This window comes from Cloeon dipterum, chromosome 4 (genome assembly GCF_949628265.1).
Source record: "Cloeon dipterum chromosome 4, ieCloDipt1.1, whole genome shotgun sequence".
In the NCBI taxonomy this organism is placed as follows: Eukaryota; Metazoa; Arthropoda; class Insecta; order Ephemeroptera; family Baetidae; genus Cloeon; species Cloeon dipterum.
In genome coordinates this window covers 31837212-31865159 of record NC_088789.1, presented here as the reverse complement: position 1 = coordinate 31865159, position 27948 = coordinate 31837212, and the positions used below count along the sequence as shown (strand labels likewise).

General features: G+C 41.3%; 4 protein-coding genes across 4 annotated transcripts; 1 reads left to right on the top strand and 3 right to left on the bottom strand.

Moving 5' to 3' along the window:
• Window positions 1–12335: 12335 nt before the first annotated feature.
• On the bottom strand, window positions 12336–12873 carry LOC135943350 (reactive oxygen species modulator 1-like). The gene is made up of 2 exons (XM_065489838.1): window positions 12675–12873; window positions 12336–12608 (listed from the first exon to the last, which is right to left on the bottom strand). Exons 1-2 carry the CDS (start codon window positions 12800–12802, stop codon window positions 12500–12502), a joined length of 237 nt encoding a protein of 78 aa, XP_065345910.1. The 5' UTR covers window positions 12803–12873; the 3' UTR covers window positions 12336–12499.
• Window positions 12874–14152: 1279 nt separating this feature from the next.
• LOC135943812 (TBC1 domain family member 25-like) lies at window positions 14153–15509 on the top strand. Its single transcript, XM_065490478.1, has 4 exons — window positions 14153–14358; window positions 14417–14526; window positions 14580–14703; window positions 15042–15509. Exons 1-4 carry the CDS (start codon window positions 14308–14310, stop codon window positions 15507–15509), a joined length of 753 nt encoding a protein of 250 aa, XP_065346550.1. The 5' UTR covers window positions 14153–14307.
• A 1958-nt stretch (window positions 15510–17467) lies between these two features.
• LOC135943811 (transcription factor E4F1-like) lies at window positions 17468–21386 on the bottom strand. The gene is made up of 5 exons (XM_065490477.1): window positions 21292–21386; window positions 21141–21235; window positions 20358–21077; window positions 18044–18217; window positions 17468–17481 (listed from the first exon to the last, which is right to left on the bottom strand). The coding sequence occupies exons 1-5, from the start codon at window positions 21384–21386 to the stop codon at window positions 17468–17470; spliced, it is 1098 nt and encodes a 365-aa protein (XP_065346549.1).
• A 2212-nt stretch (window positions 21387–23598) lies between these two features.
• On the bottom strand, window positions 23599–25105 carry LOC135943810 (zinc finger protein OZF-like). Its single transcript, XM_065490476.1, has 5 exons — window positions 25011–25105; window positions 24875–24954; window positions 24541–24801; window positions 24106–24489; window positions 23599–23741 (listed from the first exon to the last, which is right to left on the bottom strand). Exons 1-5 carry the CDS (start codon window positions 25103–25105, stop codon window positions 23599–23601), a joined length of 963 nt encoding a protein of 320 aa, XP_065346548.1.
• Between the last annotated feature and the right edge of the window lie 2843 nt (window positions 25106–27948).

Below are 27948 nucleotides of genomic sequence, written 5' to 3'. Positions count from 1 at the left end.
CCTCAGGAATCGATTGGTGAGCTCAAAAACTTCATGAAAGACAGTCTAGTAAAAAATTGCCCTGCACCTGGAGGTGGGTTACGAATGGACACATCTCCAAAAAGCGATTCCTCCACTTGAAGAAGTGATCAAGGCTCAAATGACGAAGGTTAGAAATTCCTGGAGGAGGTAGAGGCGCCGAATGATCGATTTTGTAACCTGTGTTAAAAGCGTTGATGACCCTGTTTTCGATCACTTGCAAGTTTGGTAGATTTTCCAAGCACATCAGGTTGAAATTCTCCAAGCTATGGTCCACCATGAAATAAAACTGGAAGACTTTCAAGTGGGCAAAACTTGCCCTCAGTTGTTCCACATTCGGGAGTTGTAGAATTATCAGATTGACTCTGATATACTGAAGAGTTGGGACTCTGGAGCAAATCTGCATCAAGGCTGGAAGATCGAAGGTGAAAATCTCGATTTGCAGCTCTCGCAAATGTTGCAGCCGTGTTAGAGTTTCTATCTCGGGCGGTTGAATCTTGATTTCTGGGAACTTGAAATTTTCATCGTCCACTTCGCTGAAGATGCGCAGCTCTTCGATGTTTGGAGCGTTGTGGAAAATGTAAATCAGAGACTGAAAAATAAACACTTGTGTAACAATTTCGATAATTTTTCTTTTAAAAAATTTACCTCTCTGAAAAGTTTGTATTTGTTTTCTTCGCAGCAAAAAGTCATGAATCCCGTCAAGTCTAGCGCTTTGAGACTTGGACTGAGGACAGCCAGAAATGTTGGATTGATCCAATGGAAAAGTTCATCTTCCAGTCTAACGATATACGAGCATTTCGTTTTCAACAGTTTCAGAGCCAGTACTTCACGCACCTCGACAGCTAAACACATTACTTTAAATTTAAAAAAATAAAAATTATCATTTAAAACTAACGCAGTTCTAAGAGTTTTTGCATATTGAAGTCAGGCTCGAGTTGAATATTTAATTTTCTGGCTATTCTTTTAAATCGGGATGATGCTATCTCGTCATCAAGCAAAGTTTCCTCGTCCATTGCAAAAATCAGGACTAAGAGAAGAAAAATTAATGTATTAAAAGCTATAAAAACTCCTTGAAGAAGGTTGAAAAGGATTAGTTTGGGGTTTAATTTGATATTTTAGTAAACTTACGCACGAACACGCCTTGAAGATGCTGAACACGAAACAGCTGTGTTTCTACTAAAGGTATTGTTACCTTCCGTTATTCCCTGCCAGGTGGCATACAACAATAAGCGCGGGTATTTTTAAAAATCGATTTTCTTAGAATTAATTTGTTGACTTTTTTATTTAGTCTTAAAGGAGTTTTGAAAGTGTTTCCCCCGTATTTTCTTCTCATCAGTGAGCAGGAGGGACAAAGGACATTTTGTTTAATGAACAAAACAATTCCAAAAACTCCACATACATTTTGATGTATAATTCTAAATTAAACTCTACATAGTCTCACTTGTACATAATTTGAAAATGTTTTATTGCCGTTATAGTACATTCCAATCAATTTTCACAATGTCTTCAATGCCTTTATATGTAAATTGTATAAAGAACATCGTTTGTATAAGCCCTTATTGTTCGGAACCACCAACAGAAGGCGCCATCTTTCGTACAAAAATTATTTTAAGGCACTTACACTCTACGATTTCAGACTCAATCCTACCAGTGTGCATTCTTTACTTAATATTTTTCTTCTGACTAGCTGAAAACCAAAACCAGTACAGCCATTCGCCGTAGAAACGTAGAAAAAAAATTTCGCGATTTTACAGCGATTGGCTTAACCGACTAAGGTTTTCAGCACGTCAAAAGAATGCATTTTAAGTGAAGAATGTACAGTACTAGCAAGATTCAGTCTGAAATCACTGCGGAAGTGTCTTAAAATTAAGTTTACTAAAGTATACGGTGGCGTCATCTGTTGGCAACTTAATTTTTTACGTTCCTTTAAGATTTAAAAGTAATCCAATATATACAGAATTGTAAAATCGATAAAATCATATGGTTCATTCATCATGGTTCTCAAGTATCGAGATGAGCAAAAAATCCACAATCCACGCAAGTGATTCAACAGTCACTTCCTTAATACACAGCAATTTCTGGACTTCCTCGTTGGTTGTTTTCGGATCCTTTAAGGTGTTGGCGAGCTTCAGATAGTCACATTGATGGTTTAGATAAAGCTTAATGATTGATATTTGTGGTAGGAAATCTTCCACGGTATTCAAAAGAAAAGATATATCTCTAAAAGGGTCTTGCTGAATTTGCTCCGCTTGATCCCAACGCATGTCGATGCTCAAATACTCGAGGTTTTGAAGAATTGTACTCTCCCACATTGAATTTATCAAGGAGTTATAGGATTCTCTGGACCTTCCTACGCCAATAAGCTGCACCTTTTGTAAATCTGGCGCATTCAAAATGTTAGAATTCTCCAGGGTATCCCTGAAATCCAAATTTTAATTATATATTGCACCTGATTGTGAAATTCCGAAAAATCTTACAAATCCAACTTGAGCTCGTTGATATTCGCGAATGATTCAATCGTCTCTGACTGTGAGGAACTATCGCGTAAGTAAATCTTTTGCAGCCTGGGACAAAGTTCGAAAATGCGGCTGTAGGTCAAAGGAGGCGAGGAAGAGACGCCCACCGTCACGTAAAGTTCAAGGAGATGAATTCCGTGTACGATCAAAAGCCGAATCACGGAATCCACTGGGATATTTAACAGGGTAAGAGTTTCGATTTCCTCAAATTGCATCAAAGGGTAATCGCTTGGTTCATTCCATACATTCCAATCAATCTGAAGAAATTAAAATGTAAATTCCTCTTCATTTGTGTTAGAAATTACTTACTGAGAGGTGTTGTACGTAAGAATACATAATTGGAAAGTAATTTTCCCAGTCTAATCTATTGTCAATGCCCATGTATCGAAGATTGGAAGTTCTTTGAGGAGTCCAATCGTCAGTTTGATATATCGTGCAGAATGGAATGTAAGGAGTTCCAATGACTTGTAAATTCAGCACGTAATACATGCATCTCTTGATGAAACCTTTCCAGTCGTGTTGCCCCACGGGTTTAAACTGGAAGCCTTTCAAGTTGGCAAGCTTCTCCATCAGATCTTGTTTACTCGGTATTTGATCGAATTCGAAGTTGCTGTTGATATATTCAAGAGTGGGAACTCCTTGGCAAATATCCATCACGTCGTTCAGTTTGAATGTGAAATAATCAATTTCGAGTTCCCGCAAATTTTTAAAGCCTTTAAGAGCGTTGCTCATGGCTAAATCTACTGTGAACTGTGAGTAGGCATCTCCGTCATTGAGGATTTGCAATACTTCGATGTTGTTAGCGTGTAGGTAAATTGCAAAAATAGCCTAAATGAAGAGACATGAGTGAAATAACAAAAAATATAATTATTTTGTTTACCCATCTAAAAGAACGATATTTTTTCTCATCCGTACAAAAAGTCATGAATCCCGTAAGGTCAAGCGTTTTAAGCCCTGGAGTAAGAAGGCCATAAAAGAGTGGCATCATCACATTTAGGAGTTCATTCTGGTCTGCTCGGACTAAATATTGGCACTTCGTCATCATCAGTTCCAGAGACAGGTTTTCCAGGGAATCATTTGCTAAAAAAAATAAAAAAATAATTTTAAAATGTATGTGTTCAAAGAGTCTTTTTGGCACTCACGCAACGCCAGGAGTTCCTCCAGATCAAAGGAAGGTCCGAGATTAATTTCCAACCTTGAGGCAACCCTGCTGATTCGCTCAGTGATTTTTTTATCATTTAGTTTCAATCCTAACTCTTTCAGACATTCAAACCGATTTTCCTCAGCCATCTTAGTAGAATCCAACCTGAATTTGTGGAAATTAATCCGAAAAATCAAATAGAAATTAAAAAAATGCACCAATTTCTTGAACGTGAGAACGCGTCTAGAAGCAATCAATGATGAACACAAAATGGACTCGGGCTAAGCATAAATCTAGGTGGTGAGAGAGACCTGACAGGTTGACAAGTGGCTGCAGGTGATTGGTTGAAAACAAGCTCGTGTGGGGAGGGTCGGCTTATACAATTTGATATATCGATATTGATATGATATTCTAAATATCATAGAGGGTGGATTACGCCATCGCAACAATGAAAGAAATTGGCAACGCTGCTGGGCATAAGGATAGCATTGTACAGTGTTTCAAGGTCGAGCTAGAAAACAGTGCCGCAATCCGCCCCCATAAGATCATCGTTGATATTTCAAATATCAATCATATCGAAGTTTGATACCGCTTTAAAATCCAGAGTCCCAACTCCAGTCGAGGGAGGGGTTCAAAATGGCGCCAAATTCGATTTGATAACGGAAATTTTAAATGATTTTAACTCTAATGAGACACAAACGAAATTAGCAATCCGATTGTTTTTTTTAATTACGTACTACAAATTAGATTTGTGTTTCCTTGCAATGTAATATTAATTACTATAATAATTGCGGAAAAGAAGTAAGTGAAGAGCGTACCATATATAGAGCATGCGAATGTTTTTATTTTTTTAAAAATATTTACAAAATCGACGTGTTAAATTTGGTGAGATATTCACTCACACGTAGCAATCCTCCAACATGCTGATCAGTTTGTCATCCACGATCCAGTTAAGCGATTCGATAGACATCCCATCGCCCAGTAATTCCTGGATTTGCTCGTCAGTCGTATTCTGCTGCTTTAGAGCCTTCACCAGCGTCAAGTATTCGCAGCGGTAGTTCAATTTGAATTCGACGACAGTCAGTTTGGGTAGATTTGCCATCGCAGATTTGACCAGCTTGGCTATTTTGCAAAAGTTTTCTTTCTTCACGTGTTCTACACGTAACCAGCACATATCAACGGTCAGATGCTCGAGCTTCTGCAAAACCAATCTATCTATAAAGTCTGCTTTTAACGTCCTCAAGTAAACCAAGCAAATTCCGCTGAACTCTTCGCAAATCTGCAGTTGCAACTTCTTCAACTCTGGTGCATCCACGATATTCGACTGAATCAAATCTTTCCTGTTGAAGAAAATTATAATGAAGAAAAATATACACCAAGCACACACGTTAAAACTTACAAATTAATTCGGAGTTCATTAATCTTGGCGAATGAGGTAATCGTCTTTTCTTTCTTCAATATCTGACAGTGAGAGACTACGTAAATCTTTTCCAGATTAGGGCAACGCTCAATTATTGAGGAGAAAGTCAATAACATGGAAGTATCATTATTGTTATCGTCGATCAATGCGTGCAGTTCGCGCAGATTAAGTCCGTACACATCCAGGAAATTGAGCAAAGCTTTTTTAGTAATGTTTTGCAAGCTGAGACTCACAATTTCCGTGAATAGCAATTCTCTTTCCATATATTTCGGGACTTTCCAGCCTTTAAAATCAATCTGAAATCATCGAAAAAAATAAATATATGATGAAATAGGCACGGCAAATAAACTCTCACCTTTAGATGCGAAACAAGTGGAAACCTTTTAGAAAATTCTCGAGTGAACTTCATCCCTTTATTGTCAAGACACAAATGTCGTAGATCGGCGTAAATTGATCCTGAAGCAACGACATACTTTTTGCAGAATGGACTGCAAGTTTCTCCGACTATTTGCATATTCTGGAGTTTGTTCATGCACAGCACGGTCAATTCTGTCCATTTCTTCCTATCTTGGTCACCTGAGGATTCAAACTCAAAGGCTACCAAGTTGTCAAGCGACGCAATCACATCTCCTTCACTTGGTAATTCGTCAAACTTGAGATTGACGTTGATGTGCTCCAGATTGGGATTATTCAAACAAAGCGCCATCACGTCTTTCAGATCGAACGAGAAAACCTTTATTTGGAGCTCTCGCAAACGGTCTAATTTTTTCAGACCAACAATCACGCATGGCTCCACCGTGAACTGCAGATACTTATTGAAACATTCTTCAGCTCCTTCGCTGAAGAAATGAAGGACTTCGATGTTTTTAGCAGAGGTGAAAATTTCACCAATAGCCTAAACGCAATGGAATTTAAGATTCTACTTTAAAAAAGCATCTTGAAAAATTAAATATAACTATTATTACCTTCTTGAAACAATCGTATTCTTTGCCTTCTGCGAAAGAGGTCATGAGTGCCGTGAGGTCGTCAAGTTCTTTTCGTTCCTTTTTGAGAAGGAATAGACGAAATTGCGGCAGCTCTGATTTTTTTAATTTTAAAAACGTGCATTTTGTCTTCATCAGTTCCAGTGCCGCAGCTTCCGAACATTCTTCCGCTGTCAAATTAATTAATTTTCACTATTGGAATATTATCTAAGCATTTCTCGACACTCACGTAAAGCCTGAAACTCTTCATTAGTTTCGAATGTAGGCTTGAGGTGAAATCCAAAATCGGAAACGACTCTGCACATTTGTTTCCTGACATTATAATCAACAAAATTCAGGTTGTTTTCCTTTAGTTTTGACGAATATTCCTCTGCCATGGCTAGATTCCAACTTTAAATATTGTAAAATTGGGTTATTGCATTAAAATAAATCAAATACAAATCTATTTCCACTCACCTGTCTTCGTGTTTGTATTGACTCAGACGACGACTCACAATCAGCTGCTGATAAATCAAGGTGGCGCGAAGCATCGGGATGTAAACACCTGACAAGTGGCTGCACGTGATAGGTTGGAAGTTGGTAGGGAGGGAAAGGTTCGAACTTTTCGAAGGTGGTGGCGCGAAATATTCACTCTCTGTGCCGATGCCCGAATATCGATAATTATATCGCCTTCAATAAATATTGCTCAGAAATAAGGGTGGGTTTTACGCTACTGTTTTTTTAGCATGTAAACTTGAAACACTGTAAATTGCTATCCTTATGCCCAGCGTTGCCATTTTCTTTCAATGTTGTGATGGAGTAATCCGCCGCCCCTTGGGCCCAACAATCAAAGTGTTTTAATATATTCATGACAGGAATTATAGAATAAAAACCTACAAAATTTGACCAAATTTAAAGATATGTAGGTGATTAGGAAAACAATAATATAGAAACCATTTTTAAGAATGCCAGAATTCGTTTTATTTATTCCTCAATTTGATTCCTGTCAATTTGAGAATACAGAAATTACTTTTGCTTATACATTTTCTGGCACTTGTCAACCCAGTAATTACTAATTCTTGCAGGTTTCAATATGCTTTGCGTAAAGTCCTGAGCACTTAAACTTACACTGGCAGTGCCGGAAAATCTTGGCGCACATTCTGCGCAACGAACGCGTATTTGTGATACTTGAGAAAATATTCCGTGGCAAACAATTTGTTGCACTCTTCACACCTAACCGTCTTACGGTAAATGTTTGCATTGAATGTGCCTTTCCATTAGGCTCTTGTTAAATGTGGTGAAGTCGCAATGGTCGCAGCGAAAAATCGCACCTTTGTTGTGAACTTGTTTCACGTGCCAATTCAAATTCCAACGCTTGTTGAACGTTTTTCCACACTCTTTGCAACTTAAATTTAAGAGGGTTGATTTGCAGCTCTTTTTATGCTTTTGAAGAAGTCCTGAGCACTTGAACTTGCACTCGCAGTGGCAGCAAGTCTTGGCAGTTCGATGTTTAAGCATGGTTTCACGGCAAATCTCCTGAGCACATTCTGCACAATGAACGTATTTGTGCGACAACTGTATGTGATCCTTGAGAAATGATTCAGACGCAAACCATTTGTCGCACTCATCACACTTAACAGTCTTTGGAAAATGTTTGCGTCGCAAGTGCTCCCGCATGTATCTCTTGTCACATGAAGAATAGTCGCAATGTTCGCAGTGAAAAATCACGGTTTTAACATGAACTCGTCTCACATGTAGATTCAACCTGCAAGGCAAGGGGAACTGTTTTCCACATTCTTTGCAACTTAGGAGGGTTTGTTTGCAGCACTTCTTATGCTTTTCAAGAAGTCCAGAGCACTTGAACTTGCACTCACAGTGGCGGCAAGCCTTGGCAGTCCGATGTTTAAATATGGTTTGACGGCGCATCTCCTGAGCACATTCTGCACAACGAACGTATTTGTGCCACATCTGTTTGTGATCCTTGAGAAATGATTCAGAGGGATACGAATTGTCGCACTCATCACACTCAAACGTCTTTGGAAAATGTTTGCGATGCATGTGCTTCCGCATGTATCTCTTGTCATCTGCAGAATAGTCGCAATGTTCGCAGTGAAAAATCAAGGATTTAGCATGAACTCGTCTCACATGTAGATTCAACCTGCTAGGCAAGGGGAACTGTTTTCCACACTCTTTGCAACTTAGGAGGGTTTGTTTGCAGCTCTTCCAATGCAATTGGTACAAACCCGAGCACTCGAAACTGAGTTTGCATCTGGAGCAAACCGATGGTTCTCTGTGGGGTGCTTTGTATTTGATAGCCACTTCCTGGCCGCAAGATTTGCACTTGTCGAACGTGTGAAATCGTTTGAAGTGCTTTTTCACTATCCATTTGGCGCCAAATTTGGCGTCGCATCTGTCACATTTGAAGATCTTTGGCTTGTGCCTCGACTGTTCGTGATTTCTCAAATTATATTCAACCGTTGTGAAATAATCGCAATGCTTGCACTGGAAAATATCTTGATTTACGTCTTTTTTGTGGATCGAATTCACGTGGAGAACCATCTCGGACTTGGATTTGAAATACTCATTGCAGCCTACACGCGAGCACGCCACCTGCTCTGGATGGGTGTGATTCATGTGCTTCTTCCACAAATTTACTGAGGAATACAATTTGCCGGTTTCACAAAATTTGCAACGAATTTCTCTGCTTTCGCATTGGTTCGCGTGAAAAACGTGCTGCATGTGCTGCTCTTTTTCTTCCTCGGTGTGAAAGTAAGTTGTGCAGCCATGAACTCCGCATTTAATGGCATCTTTATGCATTCGTTTGACGTGCTCCATCAGTCGGTTGTAACTGTTGCCGCAGTAAAAACACACTCCACTGACCAATTTCCTCTTTTTAGGGATATCCTTTTCGTATTTGGCGAGATCAATCTCATCCAACTGCACCCAACACTGCTCAACATCTCCAACTGTAAAAATAATAAAAAAATTACGCTGGTGGTTATTTCTATTTAAAATCTCTGTAAGTACCTGAATAATTCTCACGTAGCACCCTAGAGTTTTCTTCCAAATCAAGATTTTTCGGCCACCAAGTAAAAGCCTCATCTCCAGACTCATCCCCGAACCTAAAAAAGGGTCAAAATGAAAAGATTGAAACTTTGTTAGTTCGTAAATAACATACTCTGCCTGCCAGATGCAAAAATAGCAAATCAAAGCGTCTTCTCCAACCACGTCCGGCAAGTTTTCGTCTTCTTCCGTCAGGTTCATGACCTCCATGGCCCATTTCCTCAGCTTGAACCTGTCCACCTGCGACGCGAGGACGTGGCCGTCCGACGTCGGACACTCGCACAGTCTGCACAGCGGCTTTTGAATCGGGGTTTTTCCTTCTTTGCCTCGACGCCTCATCTCTTGGCTCGCTATACAAAATAAAAAAATTCCCAACAAGTTTTTTCCGTTAAATATCAATGCCCAGATTCTTCTAAGGTTGGCTTTCGTAAACAAATTTCTACACGCGAATCTTTTTTTGCTTCATGCATTGTCCTGTGAAGTCTGCGTCAGATTTTTCTGGGAGCGATGCAAAGTCAGCTGCTTCAACATCTACTACCCGACTTCGCCCCTATGGGGAATGGTAGACAGATTCCCTCAAATGGTTGAGATTCCAGGTTTATTGTTCGTCACGTGAATTGAACTGCAATTACAAATAAGAATCAAGTCACCAATGTCAAACATGTGCGTATTACAATCAAAGAATTGAAAGTATCTTATAGAGCGAGTAATAAAATCAGATATATACAATTACAATAGAATATTATACAATGCAATAAATACACAGCTAACATATATACAGATAAAACAATTCTTACCCCGTTCAATGGGTTGGGTCAGTTTAAGAGAAACGAGTACAAATAAGATCACAACGGCAGTTCTCACAGACAAGGTCAGAGAGCTAGAAAACATAATTCGAGTAAATTATATATCGAATTTTACACACTCATGCGTGATATGTTTTAAATATAATTAAGTATTCTTTTTACAGGCGTGCGAGATGCACGAAATTTCACTGCCTTGCGAGCGGTTCCACTTTGCTGCTTAACGCTAGGGAATAATCACTTTATCCCTAGACCTGCAGTGCACATAGGTCCACAGGTCAACTCAGGGTGAATGTACGCTCAACCCTCAGCTCGCACAGACTTACCTTGCATCATTTTTCGTTCAGAAAACTCCACTAACAGCAGCAGAAAATGCACGCACATCCGCTTTTTTCCACTGTTGAAAGCTATAAGCGCAAGTCAGCGGCGGCGTCACCGACGCCGACTTCTAACGGTCGTTTCAAGTTTCAAACCGCCCGCCAAGCTCTCATTGGCTCTTTCTGGTGGGGGCGCGCAGAGCGCCCCCACCTCTCCCGACCAGCCACGAAGTGGTTGAGTGCATCTGGAAAGGTGGACAAGTTATGAGCTGGGATAAGCGCGGGTAAAGATTTGCCGTTACAAAATCAAATTACTTCTAATGCCGTCGAGAGGAAAAATAAAAAAAAGAATAGCACCGAAATGAAATTAAAATAAACAAAGAATGGCTCAGCCTCAGTACTCGGGCCTTGCCGCATTGTTAGCGGGCCGCTGGGCCTTGGTGCGGCCCAGAAGCGTCGGTTCAACCTAGCGGCCATGAGGCCAACCCACGTAAACAAGAGAGGAGTGCGCGCCAGCTGCTGTACTTCCGTGCGCACTTTTTAGTCCTGTATGAACGCCATGTTAAAATAGTCCGCGAACACGGTTGGAATCGGTCGAAAAAGCTCACATGATCAGGTGCAACCGGTACCAATCGAAAGATAAAGAGATTATCTATAACATATATGTTGAGTTGAAACCGGTTCTAAATAAACGCGACTTCTAGAAAACCGCGAAAGATCAAATTTAATGAAAGTATGCTGTTTTTGTCCTCCACGCATCACTCGAGACGCGAAAAGGGAAGTGGCAGTGGCGGATGGCGGAGTGTGGGACGGATCACGTGACACGTTTCGCGCGATCTCATTGGTTTATCGGCTATCCGGCAGTCTACTGTTTCTTGCGTTTCGTGTTTACAAGTTTACATGTAACCACAAACTTTGCCGGCTTCCGCCGCCATCTTGGCCTTGGTCCATATTTAACATTTGCGACCTAATTATTCGGTGCTAAGGCCCCCTAGGGAATCCTAACCTTATACATATGTTAAAGGCCCCTCGGAATACATAGTAAACAAGTTTTCAGGTCACCATCATCGCGCCTCAGATCACTGAAATAAAATGAAACTCGCGGGCATGATCTCCATGCGTTCTTCATGCATCATTTTGGGGGCTCTTGGGGGAATTAGGGTGGCTGGATGGCGGTTGCGGACAGTTCACTGCATCAATTTTGCTTTTACCTTAAGTTGGGCCAGCATTAAATTTGGTCCTTCGCCGCAATCAAACTACTCCCAGCTGGTCAACAAACTAGCTCTGAGCACGCATAGTCGCGCACGTGGTCCAGCAAACTTACATCTAGCTCGCCAGATGTCGGCGGTGTTCGCTTTACGCGGGAAACCTGGGCATGTCCACTAACTGGCAGCTAACTCTAGCACTAATCTTAAAATTATTCAGATTTATATACTTAAATACGCAAAAAATTTAGTTGCTTTATTAACTCCTTGTCTGAACTCACTCCTCTTCCCATTTACAACCAATCAGCGTCCGGCCACAAATCGTCATTATTCGACAAACAGTACGGTTTAAGTATTTGAAGAGAGACCGCCTGTACGAATGACTTATTTTTTCATATCCAGCTAGCTCGGGGGTCCGGTTTGAATCCTCCTCGCCGCGATTTTTCTTTCGGTTTGTGAATTTGGAGAATATATATCTTAAATCGTACTTTTCCAGAAGGGAAACTAATATTGACTAGCATGCTTTTCCGCCAATTTCTCCAAAATTCAAACGATGACCTGGGAAAATGATTTCTCTTTCCTACAAGATGTTTTTCAAGTTTGATGTTAGGCTTCATTTTCATATTTATAATGCAAGGAACCTTAAGATTTAGAAGAAATCTTAAATTCATTATTTAAGTTAGAAATAAATTAACACAAAACACGTACCTTTCAAAGTTTCAAAACTGAAAATGAAGCAAAATAAGTGTAAAAGGGACAACAGGGACAACTTTTTGATAGGAATTATAAAATTTTAAAAAATGCCAATCATTTCATATAATTTATGATGAAAATCTTAGTCAATTTCACGTTGGGTATTTTGGGAGAATTATCTAGAAAACAGGCCATACTTTCAGTTCGTGTTTATTTTAGTTTAAATTAAACTTGAAAAATATAGGACTACAGACAGCATTGAAACCCAACAAAAGCGAATTCTGCTCATTAAGTGTCTATTAGAGTTGAGCCAAATGCACACTCGCTCTTGCACAGCAGCATCCAAGTCAAGGTTCGGTCAACATCTGATTCCGGAGCCAATGGCCATGAACGTGCCAAATGTGCCTCCACCCTGCAGCATCACCTTTCCAACGTTGTTGATAAGTTCCCTGCCTCTCATCCCGTACCTTTTGAAGTTCAAATATATATTTTAATACACCATGCCGGTCATTGGGATTAGTGTGTATACGTACCGGAGCGCCGAGAATCCGCCGAAAATAGCGCCGCTCGCCATTCCCACGCAAAAGCCCATGGTGAAACCCATTTTAACGCGGTCCCAGCAACTGGGGCCTGAGTGAAACGATCCCGCGGGCACTGGCATCGTGGTTAAACACGTAATATTACTGATATTACTCAAGCGTGTCGTTCCTTGACAAAAATAGCGGCCATATTGAATTTTCCAGTTTTGTTGGCACCACTGTGAAATATTAATTTGTCCCTTTTGGCGGCTAGGGAAAATTTGCGTGTCTATGCGTAGACTTGATAGATCATCTTACGAGAGATTTAATCTGTGTCATATTTTTATTTCCGCAGGCTCAACTATGTTTCATTATTACATCAAAATTGTGCCTACAACCTACAGTGCTCTTGACGGAAAAGTTTTCCACACAAACCAGTACGCAGTTACCAAGCACAAGAAAGTCGTGTCTCAGAGTCTCCTTGAGTCCTCAGGAATGCCAGGTATTTTCTTCAACTATGAACTCTCTCCGATGATGGTGCGCTACTCTGAAGTGAAAAGGTAAAGATTCCGGACGGTTGTTGGTTGGTAGATTTGTTAATAATTATTTGATTTTGGCAGGTCGTTTGGTCACTTTCTCACCAATGTGTGTGCTTCGATTGGAGGAGTGTACACAGTGGCCAGCATTGTCGACGCAATCATCTTCCGCTTGAGTCAAAAAGCAATCAAAGTTCAGCTGGGCTGAGTCAACTCCAAAAGCATCCTACTGACTTCCGTTTTGTGATTGAAGGGTCTCAAGCAGCGCCCACTTAATACATTAATGTTTTTGTGGCCTCATATTTTGTGTTAGCTGTGTCAATATGTGTGCTCTGTTTTGTATAAAATCCTCTAAAGTCACCTCATATGATTTTATTTCAGCTTTTATGCTTGATAATTTATTCCTTGAGATCTTTTCAAACGCAATTGAGAGGAAAATTGTAAATTGTGAACTTAGTTATTATAATTGCTCAAAGGTATATTATTATATTATATTCTGTTTTGATCAAGATTGAGGTTACTTACAATGAGGTAGCACAGCTTCTCCTTCGTAAGGGTTAGTTGTTCGTCCTTCATTTTGACAAATAATCAAAGCATGCTCTGGGGACCACTTAAATTTGTTTGCCGTATTTTTTTCTGGATTGAATTAATTTTTTTCGTTATTTCAAAATACTCCATTATGTTACTAAAAGAGCAATCTGAGATCTGATTGTTAAAAAGTATCTTTTCACAAAATTATTTTAAGTTAAAAATTCTTATTAATTTCACCAAATTTAATGCGGAATAAATAAGTATAAAATAAAACATTCATTAAAAAAGCACAGGAATATTTTTTCTAATCATTTCTATATATTTTAAAATAAAAAATGCTGTTTTAACGAAACAATTGGATCAACTGAATCTTGCAGCACTCCCTCGTATTTGCTCGTATTGGCGAAAATTGTTGGCATGTCCTGGGTGTGGCGACACTAGCGCCACCACTACCAGTTTGATTTTTCAGTCGGGTGTCGGGTCAGTCCTCTGCGTGTGAAGTGAAGATCTGGCTCCGCAGTGGTTTCTTCGGGTGTCATGAGCTAAATGAGGGTATTGGTGACATCGTGGCCTTCTTGCTGATGGCTGGGCTCTTCGACTATAGCAAGGAGGCCGTTCGGGTCAAGGCCAAGGTACTGCCCTTCATTGAATTTGAGACAAAAACATTTTCACCCACCTGATTTCAACTAGAAATGCGACGGCGACGCAGAGCCCGAGTGGAGGAAGTTCAGCGTGGACCCCCAAATCACCACCTACGATGTCCTGCGTTCCATCCTGGCGAAGGCGTTCGAACTGCGCAGGTGGACCATTCAATATTGTAGAAATTCATGGTTAAAACGGGTCAACTCTGTAGGGACTTTTCCGTCAGCTACAGAGTCATCGATGACTTGGGTCAAGAAACGTTTCTTCCCTTGCTCTCGGATTGGGACCTCGATGCTGCTTTCCTTGGTGCCTGCGATCCGTGCCTCAACCTTCTGGTGAATTTAAACTTTAAACTTTTATTCACATTGAATAGCTGCTGTGTTGATAATTTGTGTATGGGTTTTCGCTTTCACTTTTAGTGCACTACTTGACCATTATCTCTACTCGACCACAACCTCGTCGTTTTATCAGATCTGTTTAAAACTGTTGCAATATTAAGGAAAGTGTGTTAATAGCGAATCAAGCCTTGAATGGGTGGTGTAAATTTTGTAGACCTTTATATTTTGACAGAAAATCAAAATAAAATTTTCTTTAAACATGCTTACGTCAGAGAAAGAATAATAACATTATTCAGGATAATAATTCATTTTTAAAAGTCAAATTAAACTATCAGATTGACGTGACTGGCGCCGAGGAAGCATGGGAGCCCGAAGAGCCACCGGTGAGCGTGATTAAGAGTCTGAAACCGCTGCTGAGACTGGGCAAGCCCAAGGCGGCGCAGCTGCAGGGCCTGTTCAAGAGCCAGATGGAGCGTACCTTGGGCATGGTGCAGCGTGCCCTGAAGCCTGAGGAGGCACCCGACTACGACCCGGAGCCGCCTGAGGAGGCGCCGGTTGACGACGTTTGCTTCCGCAGCTTTCTCGATCCTCTTGGCACGCTTGAGGAGCCGAGAGCAATGCGTGCCGCTGTCTTTGCGTCTGGAGTTGAGCCTTCCTTGCGCAAGGTAGTCTGGAAGCACTTGCTCAATGTCTACCCTGAAGGTCTCAAGGGCAAGGAGCGGATAGAGTACATGCGCCAGCGTCAACAGCTAGCAGTACAATGCGCTCAAGGACGAATGGATGAAACAGGCGGTGAGAGCTAACATTTATTTGATTTTAATGTGTTATCAGTGTAAATCATACCAAACAGGATTTAAAACCAAAGAATTTTAATTCAACAAAAATGTATAGTGATAAAAATCTATTAAATTTTTAAACCTATTTAAAAATTTAATTTTGGACAGTGCCTTGTGCACAAGATAGAATGCTAGTATTCGTTTTATTTATACATCAATGTGATTCCTGACAATGCTGACATTCTGTGCAATAGACGTATTTGTGCGTACTGTATTTGTGATGTTTGAGAAAATATCTCGTGGCAAAAAATGTGTTGCACTTTTCGCACCTAACCGTCTTTTAGTAAATGTTTGCATTGCAAGTGCCGCACCATGCTGACCTTGTGAAATGTAGAAAAGTCGCACTGGTCGCAGCGAAAAATCTCGGTTTTGGCGTGAACTTGTCTCACATGTAGATTCAACCTGCAAGGCAAGAGGAACTGTTTTCCACACTCTTTGCAACTTAGGAGGGTTTGTTTGCATTTCTTCCTATGCAATTGATACAAACCCAAGCACTCGAAACTGAGTTTACATTTGGAGCAAACTGATGGCTTTATGTGGTGTTTCTTGTACCCGAGAGCCACGTCCTGGCAACAAGATTTGCACTTGTCGAACCTGTGATATTTGTTAGAGTGCTTTTGCACTATCCATTTTGCGCCAAATTTGGCGTCGCAACTATCGCATTTGAAGATCTTTGGCTTGTGCTTCGCCTCTTCGTGTCGTCTCAAAATATATTCAAACGTTGTGAAATAATCACAATGCTTGCACTGGAAAATTTCTTGATTTAGGTCTTGTTTGTGGATCGAATTCACGTGGAGAACCATCTTGGACTTGGATTTGAAATACTCATTGCAGCCTACACGCGAGCACGCCACCTGTTCTGGATGCATGCGTTTCATGTGCTGCCTCCACAATTCCACTGTGGAATACAATTTGCCGGTTTCACAAAATTTGCAACGAATTTCTCTGCTTTCGCATTGGTTCGCGTGAAAGTCGTGCTGCATGTGCTGCTCTTTTTCCTCCTCGGTGTGAAAGTAAGTTGTGCAATCCTGAACTCCGCATTTAATGGCTTCATTATGCATTCGTTTGACGTGCTTCTTCAGTTGGTCGTATCTTTTGCCACAGTATAAGCAAACACTACTCCCGTATTTCCTCTTAGGGATTTCCTTTTCGTATTTGGCGAGATCAATCTCATCCAACTGGACCCAACACTGCTCAACATCTCCAACTGTAAAAATAATGAAAAATAAATTACGCTTGTAATTATTTCTATTTAAAATCTCTGTAAGTACCTGAATAATTCTCACGCAGCACCCTAGCGTTTTCTTCCAAATCAAGATTTTTCGGCCACCAAGCAACAGAGTCATCTCCAGAATCATCCCCAAACCTAAAATGGATACGTGTCAAAGTCAAAATATAAAATTTATCCTCATGAAAAAACTCACTCTGCCTGCCAGATGCAAAAATAGCAGATCAAAGTGTCTTCTCCGACCACGTCCGGCAAGTTTTCGTCTTCTTCCGTCAGGTTCATGGCCTGCATTACCCATTTTCTCAGCTTGAACCTGTCCACCTGCGACGCGAGGACGTGGCCGTCCGACGTCGGACACTCGCACAGTCGGCATAGCGGCTTTTGAATCGGGGTTTTTCCTTCTTTGCCTCGCAGCTTCATCTCTCGGCTCCTCAAGTGACTCGTTATCGAAATGAATTTCCCGTAAAGTAATGTTCGTTGAATTTCAATGCCAAGACTCTTCTTGAGTTGGCTTTCGTAAAGAAATTTCTACACGCGAATTTTTTTTTGCTTCATGCATTGTCCTGTGAAGTCTGCGTCAGATTTTTCTGGGAGCGATGCAAAGTCAGCTGCTTCAACATCTACTACCCGACTTCGCCCCTATGGGGAATGGTAGACAGATTCCCTCAAATGGTTGAGATACCAGATTGGTTGTTCGTCACGTGAATTGAACTGCAATTACAAATAAGAGTCCAGTCACCAATGTCAAACATGTGCGTATTGCAATCAAAGAATTGAAAGTATCTTATAGAGAGTAATAAAATCAGATATATACAATTACAATAGAATATTATACAATGTAATAAATACCACAACATATATATATATTGATAAAACAATTCTTACCCCGTTCAACGGGTTGGGTCAGTTTAAGAGAAACGAGTGCAAATAAGATCACACCGGGAATTCTCACGGGCAAGGTCAGAGAGCTAGAAAACATAAATCGAGTAAATTATATATCGAATTTAACACACTCATGCGTGATATGTTTTAAATATAAATAAGTATTCTTTTTACAGGCGTGCGAGATGCACGAAATTTCACTGCCTTGCGAGCGGTTCTACTTTGCTGCTTAACGCTAGTGAATAATCACTTTATCCCTAGACCTGCAGTGCGTACGGGTTCACAGGTCAACTCAGGGTGAATGTACGCTCAACCCTCAGCTCGCACAGACTTACCTTGCATCATTTTTCATTCGGAAAACTCCACTAACAGCAGCAGAAAATACACGCACATCCGCTTTTTTCCACTGTTGAAAGCCATAAGCGCAAGTTAGCGGTGGCGTCACCGACGCCGACTTCTAACGGTCGTTTCAAACCGCCCGCCACGCTCTCATTGGCTCTTTCTGGTGGGGCGAGCATAGAGCGCCCCCACCTCTCCCAACCAGCCACGAAGTGGTTGAGTGCATCTGGAAAGGTGGACAAGTTATGAGCTGGGATAAGCGCGGGTAAAGATTTGCCGTTACAAAATCAAATTACTTCTAATGCCGCCGAGAGGAACAACAAAAAGAATAGCACCGAAACGAAATTAAAATAAACAAAGAATGGCTCAGCCTCAATACTCGGGCCTTGTCGCTTTGTTAGCGGGCCGCTGGGCCTTGTTGCGGCCCAGAAGCGTCGGTTCAACCTAGCGGCCATGAGGCCAACCCACGTAGATAGCTAAACAAGAGAGGAGCGCGCGCCAGCTGCTGTGCTTCCGCGCGCACTTTTAAACGCCATGTTAAATTGGTCCGCGCACACGGTTGGAATCGGTCGAAAAAGCTCACATGATCAGGTGCAACCGGTACCAATCGAAAGATAAAGAGATTATCAATAATATATATGTAGAATTTAAACCGGTTCTAAGTAAGCGCGTACTTCTAGAGAACCGCGAAAGATCAAATTTAATGACAGTATGCCGTTTTTGTCCTCCGCGCATCACTCGAGACGAGGAAAGGGAAGTGGCAGTGGCGGATGGCGGAGTGTGGGACGGATCACGTGACACGTTTCGCGCGATCTCATTGGTTTATCAGCTATTCGGCAGTCTACTGTTTCTTGTTTACATGTAACCACGGTCCTTGCCAGCGTCCGCCGCCATCTTGGCCTTGGTCCATATTTAATATTTGCGACTTGATTAGTCGTTGCTAAGGCCCTATAGGGGGTCCAAACTTTTAACACATGTCAAAGACACTTAGGAATACATAGTAGACATGTTGTTAAGGTCGCCATCGCGCCTCAATCAAACTAAAATATAATGAAACTCGTGGGCATGTCGAACATGACCGCGTGACATATTCGACCTTACATGCCACATTTTGGGGGCTCAGGGGGTCTGGATTGCAGTTTCGGACAGTTCACAGCATCAATTTTGCTTTTACCTTAAGTTGGGCCAGCATTAAATTTGGTTCCTCGGCGCAATCATTTTCCCCACTTTTTCGCTGCTTTTCCTTGCACTCTCACTACGCCCAGCTGGTCAACAAACAAGCTCTGTGAGCACGCGCAGTCGCGCCCGTGGTCCGGCGATCTTACGTCTAGCTCGCCAGATGTCGGCGGTGTTCGCTTTACGCGGGAAACCGGGGCATGTCAACTAACTGGCACCTAGCTCTCGCACGAATCTTAACATTATTCAGATTTATATGCTTAAATACGCAAAAAATTTAGGTGTTTTATAAACTCCTTGTCTGAACTCTCTCTTCTCCCCATAAACAACCAATAAGCGTCCTGCCTCAAATCGTCATTATTCGACACCAAGCTTGGTTAAAGTTTTTGTAGAGAGACCGCCTGCACGAATGACTTATTTTTTCATATCCAGCTAGCTCGGAGGTCCGGTTTGAATTTGCCGCGATTTTTCTTTCGGTATGTGAATTTGGAGAATATATATCTTAAATCGTACTTTTCCAGAAGGGAAACTAATATTGACTAGCATGCTTTTCCGCCAATTTCTCCAAAATTAAAACGATGACCTGGGGAAATGATTTCTTTTTCCTAAAAGATGTTTTTCAAGTTTGATGTTAGGCTCGATTTTCATATTTATAATACAAGGAACCTTAAGATTTAGAAGAAATCCTAAATACATTATTTGAGTTAGAAATAAATTAACACAAAACACCTTTCAAAGTTTCAAAACTAAAAAATGAAGCAAAATAAGTATAAAAGGAACAACATTTTGATAGGATATATAAAATTTATAAAATGCCAATAATTTCATAGAATGCCACTATTCGTTTTATTTATACATCAATGTGATTCCTGACAATGCTGACATTCTGCGCAATAGACGTATTTGTGCCTACTGTATTTGTGATGTTTGAGAAAATATCTCGTGGCAAAAAATGTGTTGCACTCTTCGCACCTAACCGTCTTTTGATAAATGTTTGCATTGCAAGTGCCGCACCATGTTGCCCTTAAGAAATGTAGAAAAGTTGCATTGGTTGCAACGAAAAATCTTGGTTTTGGCGTGAACTTGTCTCACATGTCGATTCAACCTCCAAGAGAAAGGGAACTGTTTTCCACACTCTTTGCAACTTAGGAGGGTTTGTTTGCATTTCTTCCTATGCAATTGATACAAACCTGAGCACTCGAAACTGAGTTTACATTTGGAGCAAACTGATGGCTTTCTGTGTCGTGCAATATTCATGAGAGCCACTTCCTGGCCGCAAGATTTGCACTTGTCGAACGTGTGAAATCGCTTGAAGTGCTTTTGCACTATCCATTTTGCGCCAAATTTGGCGTCGCAACTGTCGCATTTGAAGATTTTTGGCATGTGCTTCGCCTCTTCGTGTTGTCTCAAATTATCTTCAACTGTTGTGAAATACTCGCAATGCTTGCACTGGAAAAGATCTCGATTGATGTCTTGTTTGTGCGAATTGAAGTGGAGAATCAATTCAGACTTGGATTTGAAATACTCATTGCAGCCTACACGTGAGCACGCCACCTGCTCTGGATGGGTGTGATTCATGTGCATCTTCCACGAATTAATTGAGGAATACAATTTGCCAGTTTCACAAAATTTGCACCGAATTTCTCTGCTTTCGCATTGGTTCGCGTGAAAGTCGTGCTGCATGTGCTGCTCTTTTTCCTCCTCGGTGTGAAAGTAAGTTGTGCAGCCCCGAATTCCGCATTTGATTGCTTCTTTATGCATTCGTTTGACGTGCTTCTTCAGTTGGTCGTATCTGTTACCGCAGTATATGCAAAGTCTACTCTCGTATTTCCTCTTCTTAGGGATTTCCTTTTCATATTTGGCGAGATCAATCTCATCCAACTGGACCCAACACTGCTCAACATCTCCAACTGTAAAATTTAAACAATATGAATTACTCTGATAAATATTTTTATTAAAAATTCCTAAAGTACCTGAATAATTCTCCCGAAGCACCCTAGCGTTTTCTTCCAAATCAAGATTTTTCGGCCACCAAGCCACAGAATCATCTCCAGACTCATCCCCGAACCTAAAAAAGGGTCAAAATGAAAAGATTGAAACTTTGTTAGTTCGTAAATAACATACTCTGCCTGCCAGATGCAAAAATAGCAGATCAAAGCGTCTTCTTCCACCACGTCCGGCAAGTTTTCGTCTTCTTCCGTCAGGTTCATGACCTTCATGGCCCATTTCCTCAGCTTGAACCTGTCCACCTGCGACGCGAGGACGTGGCCGTCCGACGTCGGACACTCGCACAGTCTGCACAGCGGCTTTTGAATCGGGGTTTTTCCTTCTTTGCCTCGACGCCTCATCTCTTGGCTCGCTATCCAAAATAAAACAATTCCTAAGTGTTTTTCGTTAAATTTCAATGCCCAGATTCTTCTTGTTGTAAACATACTATTTTTTCACGTGGATATTCCTTCACGCATCGTCCTGGTCCTGTGAACTCGTGCCTCGTGCCTTGTGTGCCTGTGCGTTGTCAAATTTGGAAAGAGGCCTCTAGCGTGGATTCGTAATCAGCTGTTTGCCGCTATATTAACCACAAAGCATAAAGCAAACGTCCTCTCAGCAGTGTGTGCGACAAGGAGAAGAAAATTTTAAGCTGCAAGCTGACTGCAGGTAACTTTCTTTCCACGTCTTTCGTTATTCGTTTGTTTATTTTTTAATCAATTTACTACCTGAATCTGGTAATATCTGAATGCTCTTAAAAGCTTGATAAAATGCTTCAATACGTAAAAATCGTGTTGCATATTATTCAACTCCTTGTCTTTACGTTCCCGTTTTTCAAGAGGCAACCAATCAGCGCTCAGCACTCTTTGATTGCTGCGATCTGATTGGCGTGCTCCTGATTTTTGTATTCCATAACGCTTCTAGGAGAAAAGTACGCGCTTTTTATGCGCCTGCGGGGAAATGACCTTCATAATATCTGTCAAAAGGTAAATCTGGCAAATGGTTGACATATACGCAACGCTTTTAACGCATGAACCTCTGTTTATTTTGTTCTATTGAAGTTTGGGTCAGAATTGTACAACGCACTGATGGACGAAACGTTCTTTTATATAGATATGTTTTGCAAGCCAAGACCTACGATTTCCCTGATTAATTGCATTTCATTTACCAAACAGTTTGGAACTTTCCCAGCCTTCGAAATCAATCAGAAACCAAATCAAAAATTAATTTAATAGTTATGCCATTGGTGGCCAGAAGTGCGATAAAAAGGTTCACACTGCGCAGATCCAAGATGGCGTCTGAATGTGGGAAGCAAAATCTTCTCTTTGGATTGTCGGACGAGTTTCAAGAGTTTGTTTTTACGATTCAAAAGACACAATTAGTAAAGAGTGATTGCAGTCACAATATATTGACTAAAACTTGATTCTTTTCGCGCATTTTCACGTGACCGTTTTTTCGCGGCATACTCCACCGGACGCAATATCTGCGCGTCACACGAATCTGGCCCACGCTTTTTAGTCAAGAATAAATTGATTTAATTCGCAAGTAAATTCACCCTAAACCACTTCCAAAATTGAAACTAGATAACTATAAAAGGGAATATGTTATTTTAGGATTTATATAAAATTTAATGCCAACCATTTTTAAGAATGCCAGTATTCGTTTTATTTATTCCTCAATTTGATTCCTGTCAATTTGAGAACACAGAAATTACTTTTGCTTATACATTTTCTGGCACTTGTCAACCTAGTAATTACTAATTCTTGCAGGTTTCAATATGCTTTGCGTAAAGTCCTGAGCACTTAACACTTGCACTGGCATTGCTGGAAAATCTTGGCGCACATTCTGCGCAACGAACGCGTATTTGTGATACTTGAGAAAATATTCCGTGGCAAACAATTTGTTGCACACTTCACACCTAACCGTCTTACGGTAAATGTTTGCATTGCATGTGCCTTTCCATTAGGCTCTTGTTAAATGTAGAGAAGTCGCAATGGTCGCAGCGAAAAATCGTACTTTTGTTGTGAACTTGTTTCACGTGGCAATTCAACTTCCAACGCTTGATGAACGTTTTTCCACACTCTTTGCAACTTAAATTTAAGAGGGTTGGATTGCAGCTCTTTTTATGCTTTTGAAGAAGTCCTGAGCACTTCAACTTGCACTTGCAGTGGCAGCAAGTCTTGGCAGTCCGATGTTTAAACATGGTTTTACGGCACATCTCCTGAGCACATTCTGCACAACGAACGTATTTGTGACATTTCTGTTTGTGATCCTTGAGAAGTGACACAGAGGCGAACAATTTGTCGCACTCATCACACTTAACAGTCTTTGGAAAATGTTTGAGTAGCATGTGCTTCCGCATATTGCTCTTGTCACATGAAGAATAGTCGCAATGTTCGCAGTGAAAAATAGAGGTTTTAGCATGAACTCGTCTCACATGTAGATTCAACTTGCTAGGCAAGGGGAACTGTTTTCCACACTCTTTGCAACTAAAATGGGTTTGTTTGCAGCTCTTCTTATGCTTTTCAAGAAGTCCAGAGCACTTGAACTTGCACTCGCAGCGGCGGCAAGTCTTGACACGCCGATGTCTAGAAATGTAATGGCAGATTATCTCCTGACCACACTCTGAACAACGAACGCATTCGTGCATCATCTGTTTGTGGGTCTTGAGAAATGATTCAGAGGCAAACCATTTGTCGCACTCATCACACTTAACAGTCTTTGGAAAATGTTTGCGTAGCATGTGCTCCCGCATATTGCTCTTGTCACAAGTGGAATAGTCGCAATGTTCGCAGTGAAAAATCTCAGTTTTGGTGTGAACTCTTCTCACATGTAGATTCAACCTCCAAGGCAAGAGGAACTGTTTTCCACACTCTTTGCAACTTAGGAGGGTTTGTTTGCATTTCTTCCTATGCAATTGATACAAACCCAAGCACTCAAAACTGAGTTTACATTTGGAGCAAACTGATGGCTTTCTATGTAGTGCAATCATCATGACAGACACTTCCTGGCCGCAAGAGTTGCACTTGTCGAACGTGTGACATTGTTTGAAGTGCTTTTTCACTATCCATTCTGCGCCAAATTTGGCGTCGCATCTGTCGCATTTGAAGATCTTTGGCTTGTGCCTCGACTGTTCGTGGTTTCTCAAATTATATTCAACCGTTGTGAAATACTCGCAATGCTTGCACTGGAAAATATCTTGATTGATTTGTTTGTGGATCGAATTCACGTGGAGAACCATCTTGGACTTGGATTTGAAATACTCGTTGCAGCCGTAATGCGAGCACGCCACCTGTTCTGGATGGGAGTGATTCATGTGCATCTTCCACAAATTTACTGAGGAATACAATTTGCCGGTTTCACAAAATTTGCAACGAATTTCTCTACTTTCGCATTGGTTCGCGTGAAAAACGTGCTGCATGTGCTGCTCTTTTTCCTCCTCGGTTTGAAAGTAAGTCGTGCAGCCCCGAATTCCGCATTTGATTGCTTCTTTATGCATTCGTTTGACGTGCTCCATCAGTCGGTCGTATCTGTTGCCACAGTATAAGCAAACACTACTCCCGTATTTCCTCTTCTTAGGGATTTCCTTTTCGTATTTGGCGAGATCAATCTCATCCAACTGCACCCAACACTGCTCAACATCTCCAACTTTAAAATAAAAAAATAACGCTGCTGGTTTATTTCTATTTAAAATCTCTATAAGTACCTGAATAATTCTCACGTAGCACCCTAGCGTTTTCTTCCAAATCCAGATTTTTCGGCCACCAAGCAACAGCCTCGTCTCCAGACTCATCCCCAAACCTAAAATGCACGTGTGAAAGTCAAAATATAAAATTTATCCTCATGAAAAGACTCACTCTGCTTGCCAGATGCAAAAATAGCAAATCAAAGCTTCTTCTTCGACCACCTCCGGCAAGTTTTCGTCTTCTTCCGTCACGTTCATGACCTCCATGGCCCATTTCCTCAGCTTGAACCTGTCCACCTGCAACGCGAGGACGTGGCCGTCCGACGTCGGACACTCGCACAGTCTGCACAGCGGCTTTTGAATCGGGGTTTTTCCTTCTTTGCCTCGACGCCTCATCTCTTGGCTCGCTATACAAAATAAAAAAATTCCCAACAAGTGTTTTCCGTTAAATATCAATGCCCAGATTCTTCTAAGGTTGGCTTTCGTAAACAAAATTCTACACGCGGATCTTTTTTGCTTCACGCGTTCTCCTGTGAAGTCTCCGTCAGATTTTTCTGGGAACGATGCAAAGTCAGCTGCTTCAACATCTACTACCCGACTTAATTCACCCCTATGGGGAATGATAGACTGATTCCCTCAAATGGTATTGAGCTACCAGGTTTATTGTTCGTCACGTGAATTGAACTGCAATTACAAATAAGAATCAAGTCACCAATGTCAAACATGTGCGTATCACAATCAAAAAATTGAAAGTATCTTATAGAGAGTAATAAAACCAGAAATATACAATTACAATAGAATATGATACAATGTAATAAATACACAGCAAATATATATAGATAAAACAATTCTTACCCCGTTCAACGGGTTGGGTCAGTTTAAAAGAGACGAGTACAAATAAGATCACAACGGCAGTTCTCACAGACAAGGTCAGAGAGCTAGAAAACATAAATCGAGTAAATTATATATCGAATTTTACACACTGCGTGCTATATTTTAAACATAAATAAGTATTCTTTTTACAGGCGTGCGAGATGCACGAAATTTCACTGCCTTGCGAGCGGTTCTACTTTGCTGCTTAACGCTAGTGAATAATCACTTTATCCCTAGACCTGCAGTGCGTACGGGTTCACAGGTCAACTCAGGGTGAATGTACGCTCAACCCTCAGCTCGCACAGACTTACCTTGCATCATTTTTCATTCGGAAAACTCCACTAACAGCAGCAGAAAATACACGCACATCCGCTTTTTTCCACTGTTGAAAGCCATAAGCGCAAGTTAGCGGTGGCGTCACCGACGCCGACTTCTAACGGTCGTTTCAAACCGCCCGCCACGCTCTCATTGGCTCTTTCTGGTGGGGCGAGCATAGAGCGCCCCCACCTCTCCCAACCAGCCACGAAGTGGTTGAGTGCATCTGGAAAGGTGGACAAGTTATGAGCTGGGATAAGCGCGGGTAAAGATTTGCCGTTACAAAATCAAATTACTTCTAATGCCGTCGAGAGGAAAAATAAAAAAAAGAATAGCACCGAAATGAAATTAAAATAAACAAAGAATGGCTCAGCCTCAATACTCGGGCCTTGTCGCTTTGTTAGCGGGCCACTGGGCCTTGTTGCGGCCCAGAAGCGTCGGTTCAACCTAGCGGCCATGAGGCCAGCCCACGTAGAGAGCTTACAATTAATAACAAGAGAGGAGCGCGCGCCAGCTGCTATACTTCTCAGTGCACTTTTTAGTCCCATATAAACGCCATGTTAAATTAGTCCGCGCACACGGTTGGAATCGGTCGAAAAAGCTCACATGATCAGGTGCAACCGGTACCAAAATCGAAAGCTTAAGAGATTATCAATAATATATACATTGAATTGTTACGGCGGTTCTAAATGTAAGCGCGTACTTCAAGAAAACCGCGAAAGATCAAATTTAATGCGCAGTATGCCGTTTTTGTCCTCCGCGCATCACTCGAAACGTGAAAAGGGAAGTGGCAGTGGCGGATTGCGGAGTTTGGGACGGATCACGTGACACGTTTCGCGCGATCTCATTTATTTATCGGCTATCCGGCAGTCTACTGCAAGGGGGTGTCACTCTTGTGGCCCAAACCCGTTCCCGCTAAGAGCTTCCCGACCCAACCGTTGGTGTCACGTCGGTTACTTTAAAACAGGTTTATGGCCGCCATATGCGGTGTTTTGGGAAGCGTAACTTTATGACGTCACTCGGAATACATAGTAAATAAGTTTTCAGGTCACCATCGCGCCTCAGCACACTGAAATAAAATGAAACTCTTGGGCATGATCTCCATGCGGCCTTCATGCCACATTTTGGGGGCTCTTGGGGGAATTAGGGTGGCTGGATGGCGGTTGCGGACAGTTCACTGCATCAATTTTGCTTTTACCTTAAGTTGGGCCAGCATTAAAATTGGTCCTTCGCCGCACTCACACTACTCCCAGCTGATCAACAAACTAGCTTTGAGCACGCGCAGTCGCGCAAGTGGTCCAGCGATCGTACGTCCAGCTCGCCAGATGTCGGCGGTGTTCGCTTTACGCGGGAAACCGGGGCATGTCCACTAACTGACAGCTAGCACTCGCACTAATCTAAAATTTTTCCATATTTATACTTAAATACGCAAAAACTCGAGTTGTATTATTTACTCATTGTCTGAACTCTCTCTTCTTCCCACAAACAACCAATCAGCGTCCGGCCTCAAATCGTCATTATTCGACAAAAAGCTCGGTTTAAGTATTTGTAGAGAGACCGGCCGCCTGCACGAATTGCTTATTTTTTTCATATCCAGCTAATAGCTCGGAAGTCCGGTTTGAATCCTCCTCGACGCGATTTTTCTTTCGGTCTGCAAAGTTGGAAATATATCCTAAGTCGTGCTTTTCCAGATGGGAAACTAATATATTAACTAGCAAGCTTTGCAGCCGAATTTCTCTAAATATTAAACGGTTACCTGGAAAAATGATTTCTTTTTCCTAGTTTTTATTTTGAAAGGTGTTTCTCATATTTTTTTAAGCTTGAGTTTTGTATAATAATACAACCAACCTTCAGATTTAAAAAAATAAATTCAATATTTTCGTTAAAACTAAATTAATAATATCAAAGAAATTAACATAAAA

Coding starts and splice junctions, on each gene's coding strand:
- LOC135943350 (XM_065489838.1), bottom strand. CDS start 12,802: ATGCCAGTGCCCGCGGGATCGTTTCACTCAGGCCCCAGTTGCTGGGAC. Junction 12,609..12,674: donor GGCGGATTCTCGGCGCTCCG/GTACGTATACAC, acceptor GAACTTCAAAAG/GTACGGGATGAGAGGCAGGG.
- LOC135943812 (XM_065490478.1), top strand. CDS start 14,308: ATGGCTGGGCTCTTCGACTATAGCAAGGAGGCCGTTCGGGTCAAGGCC. Junction 14,359..14,416: donor CCGTTCGGGTCAAGGCCAAG/GTACTGCCCTTC, acceptor GATTTCAACTAG/AAATGCGACGGCGACGCAGA. Junction 14,527..14,579: donor AAGGCGTTCGAACTGCGCAG/GTGGACCATTCA, acceptor TCAACTCTGTAG/GGACTTTTCCGTCAGCTACA.
- LOC135943811 (XM_065490477.1), bottom strand. CDS start 21,386: ATGAAGGTCATGAACCTGACGGAAGAAGACGAAAACTTGCCGGACGTG. Junction 21,078..21,140: donor GCTTCGGGAGAATTATTCAG/GTACTTTAGGAA, acceptor TAAATTTTACAG/TTGGAGATGTTGAGCAGTGT. Junction 18,218..20,357: donor ACTCAGTTTCGAGTGCTCAG/GTTTGTATCAAT, acceptor CCACCTTTCCAG/ATGCACTCAACCACTTCGTG.
- LOC135943810 (XM_065490476.1), bottom strand. CDS start 25,105: ATGGAGGTCATGAACGTGACGGAAGAAGACGAAAACTTGCCGGAGGTG. Junction 24,955..25,010: donor TTTTGCATCTGGCAAGCAGA/GTGAGTCTTTTC, acceptor CGTGCATTTTAG/GTTTGGGGATGAGTCTGGAG. Junction 24,490..24,540: donor TCACGCGAACCAATGCGAAA/GTAGAGAAATTC, acceptor TGTATTCCTCAG/TAAATTTGTGGAAGATGCAC.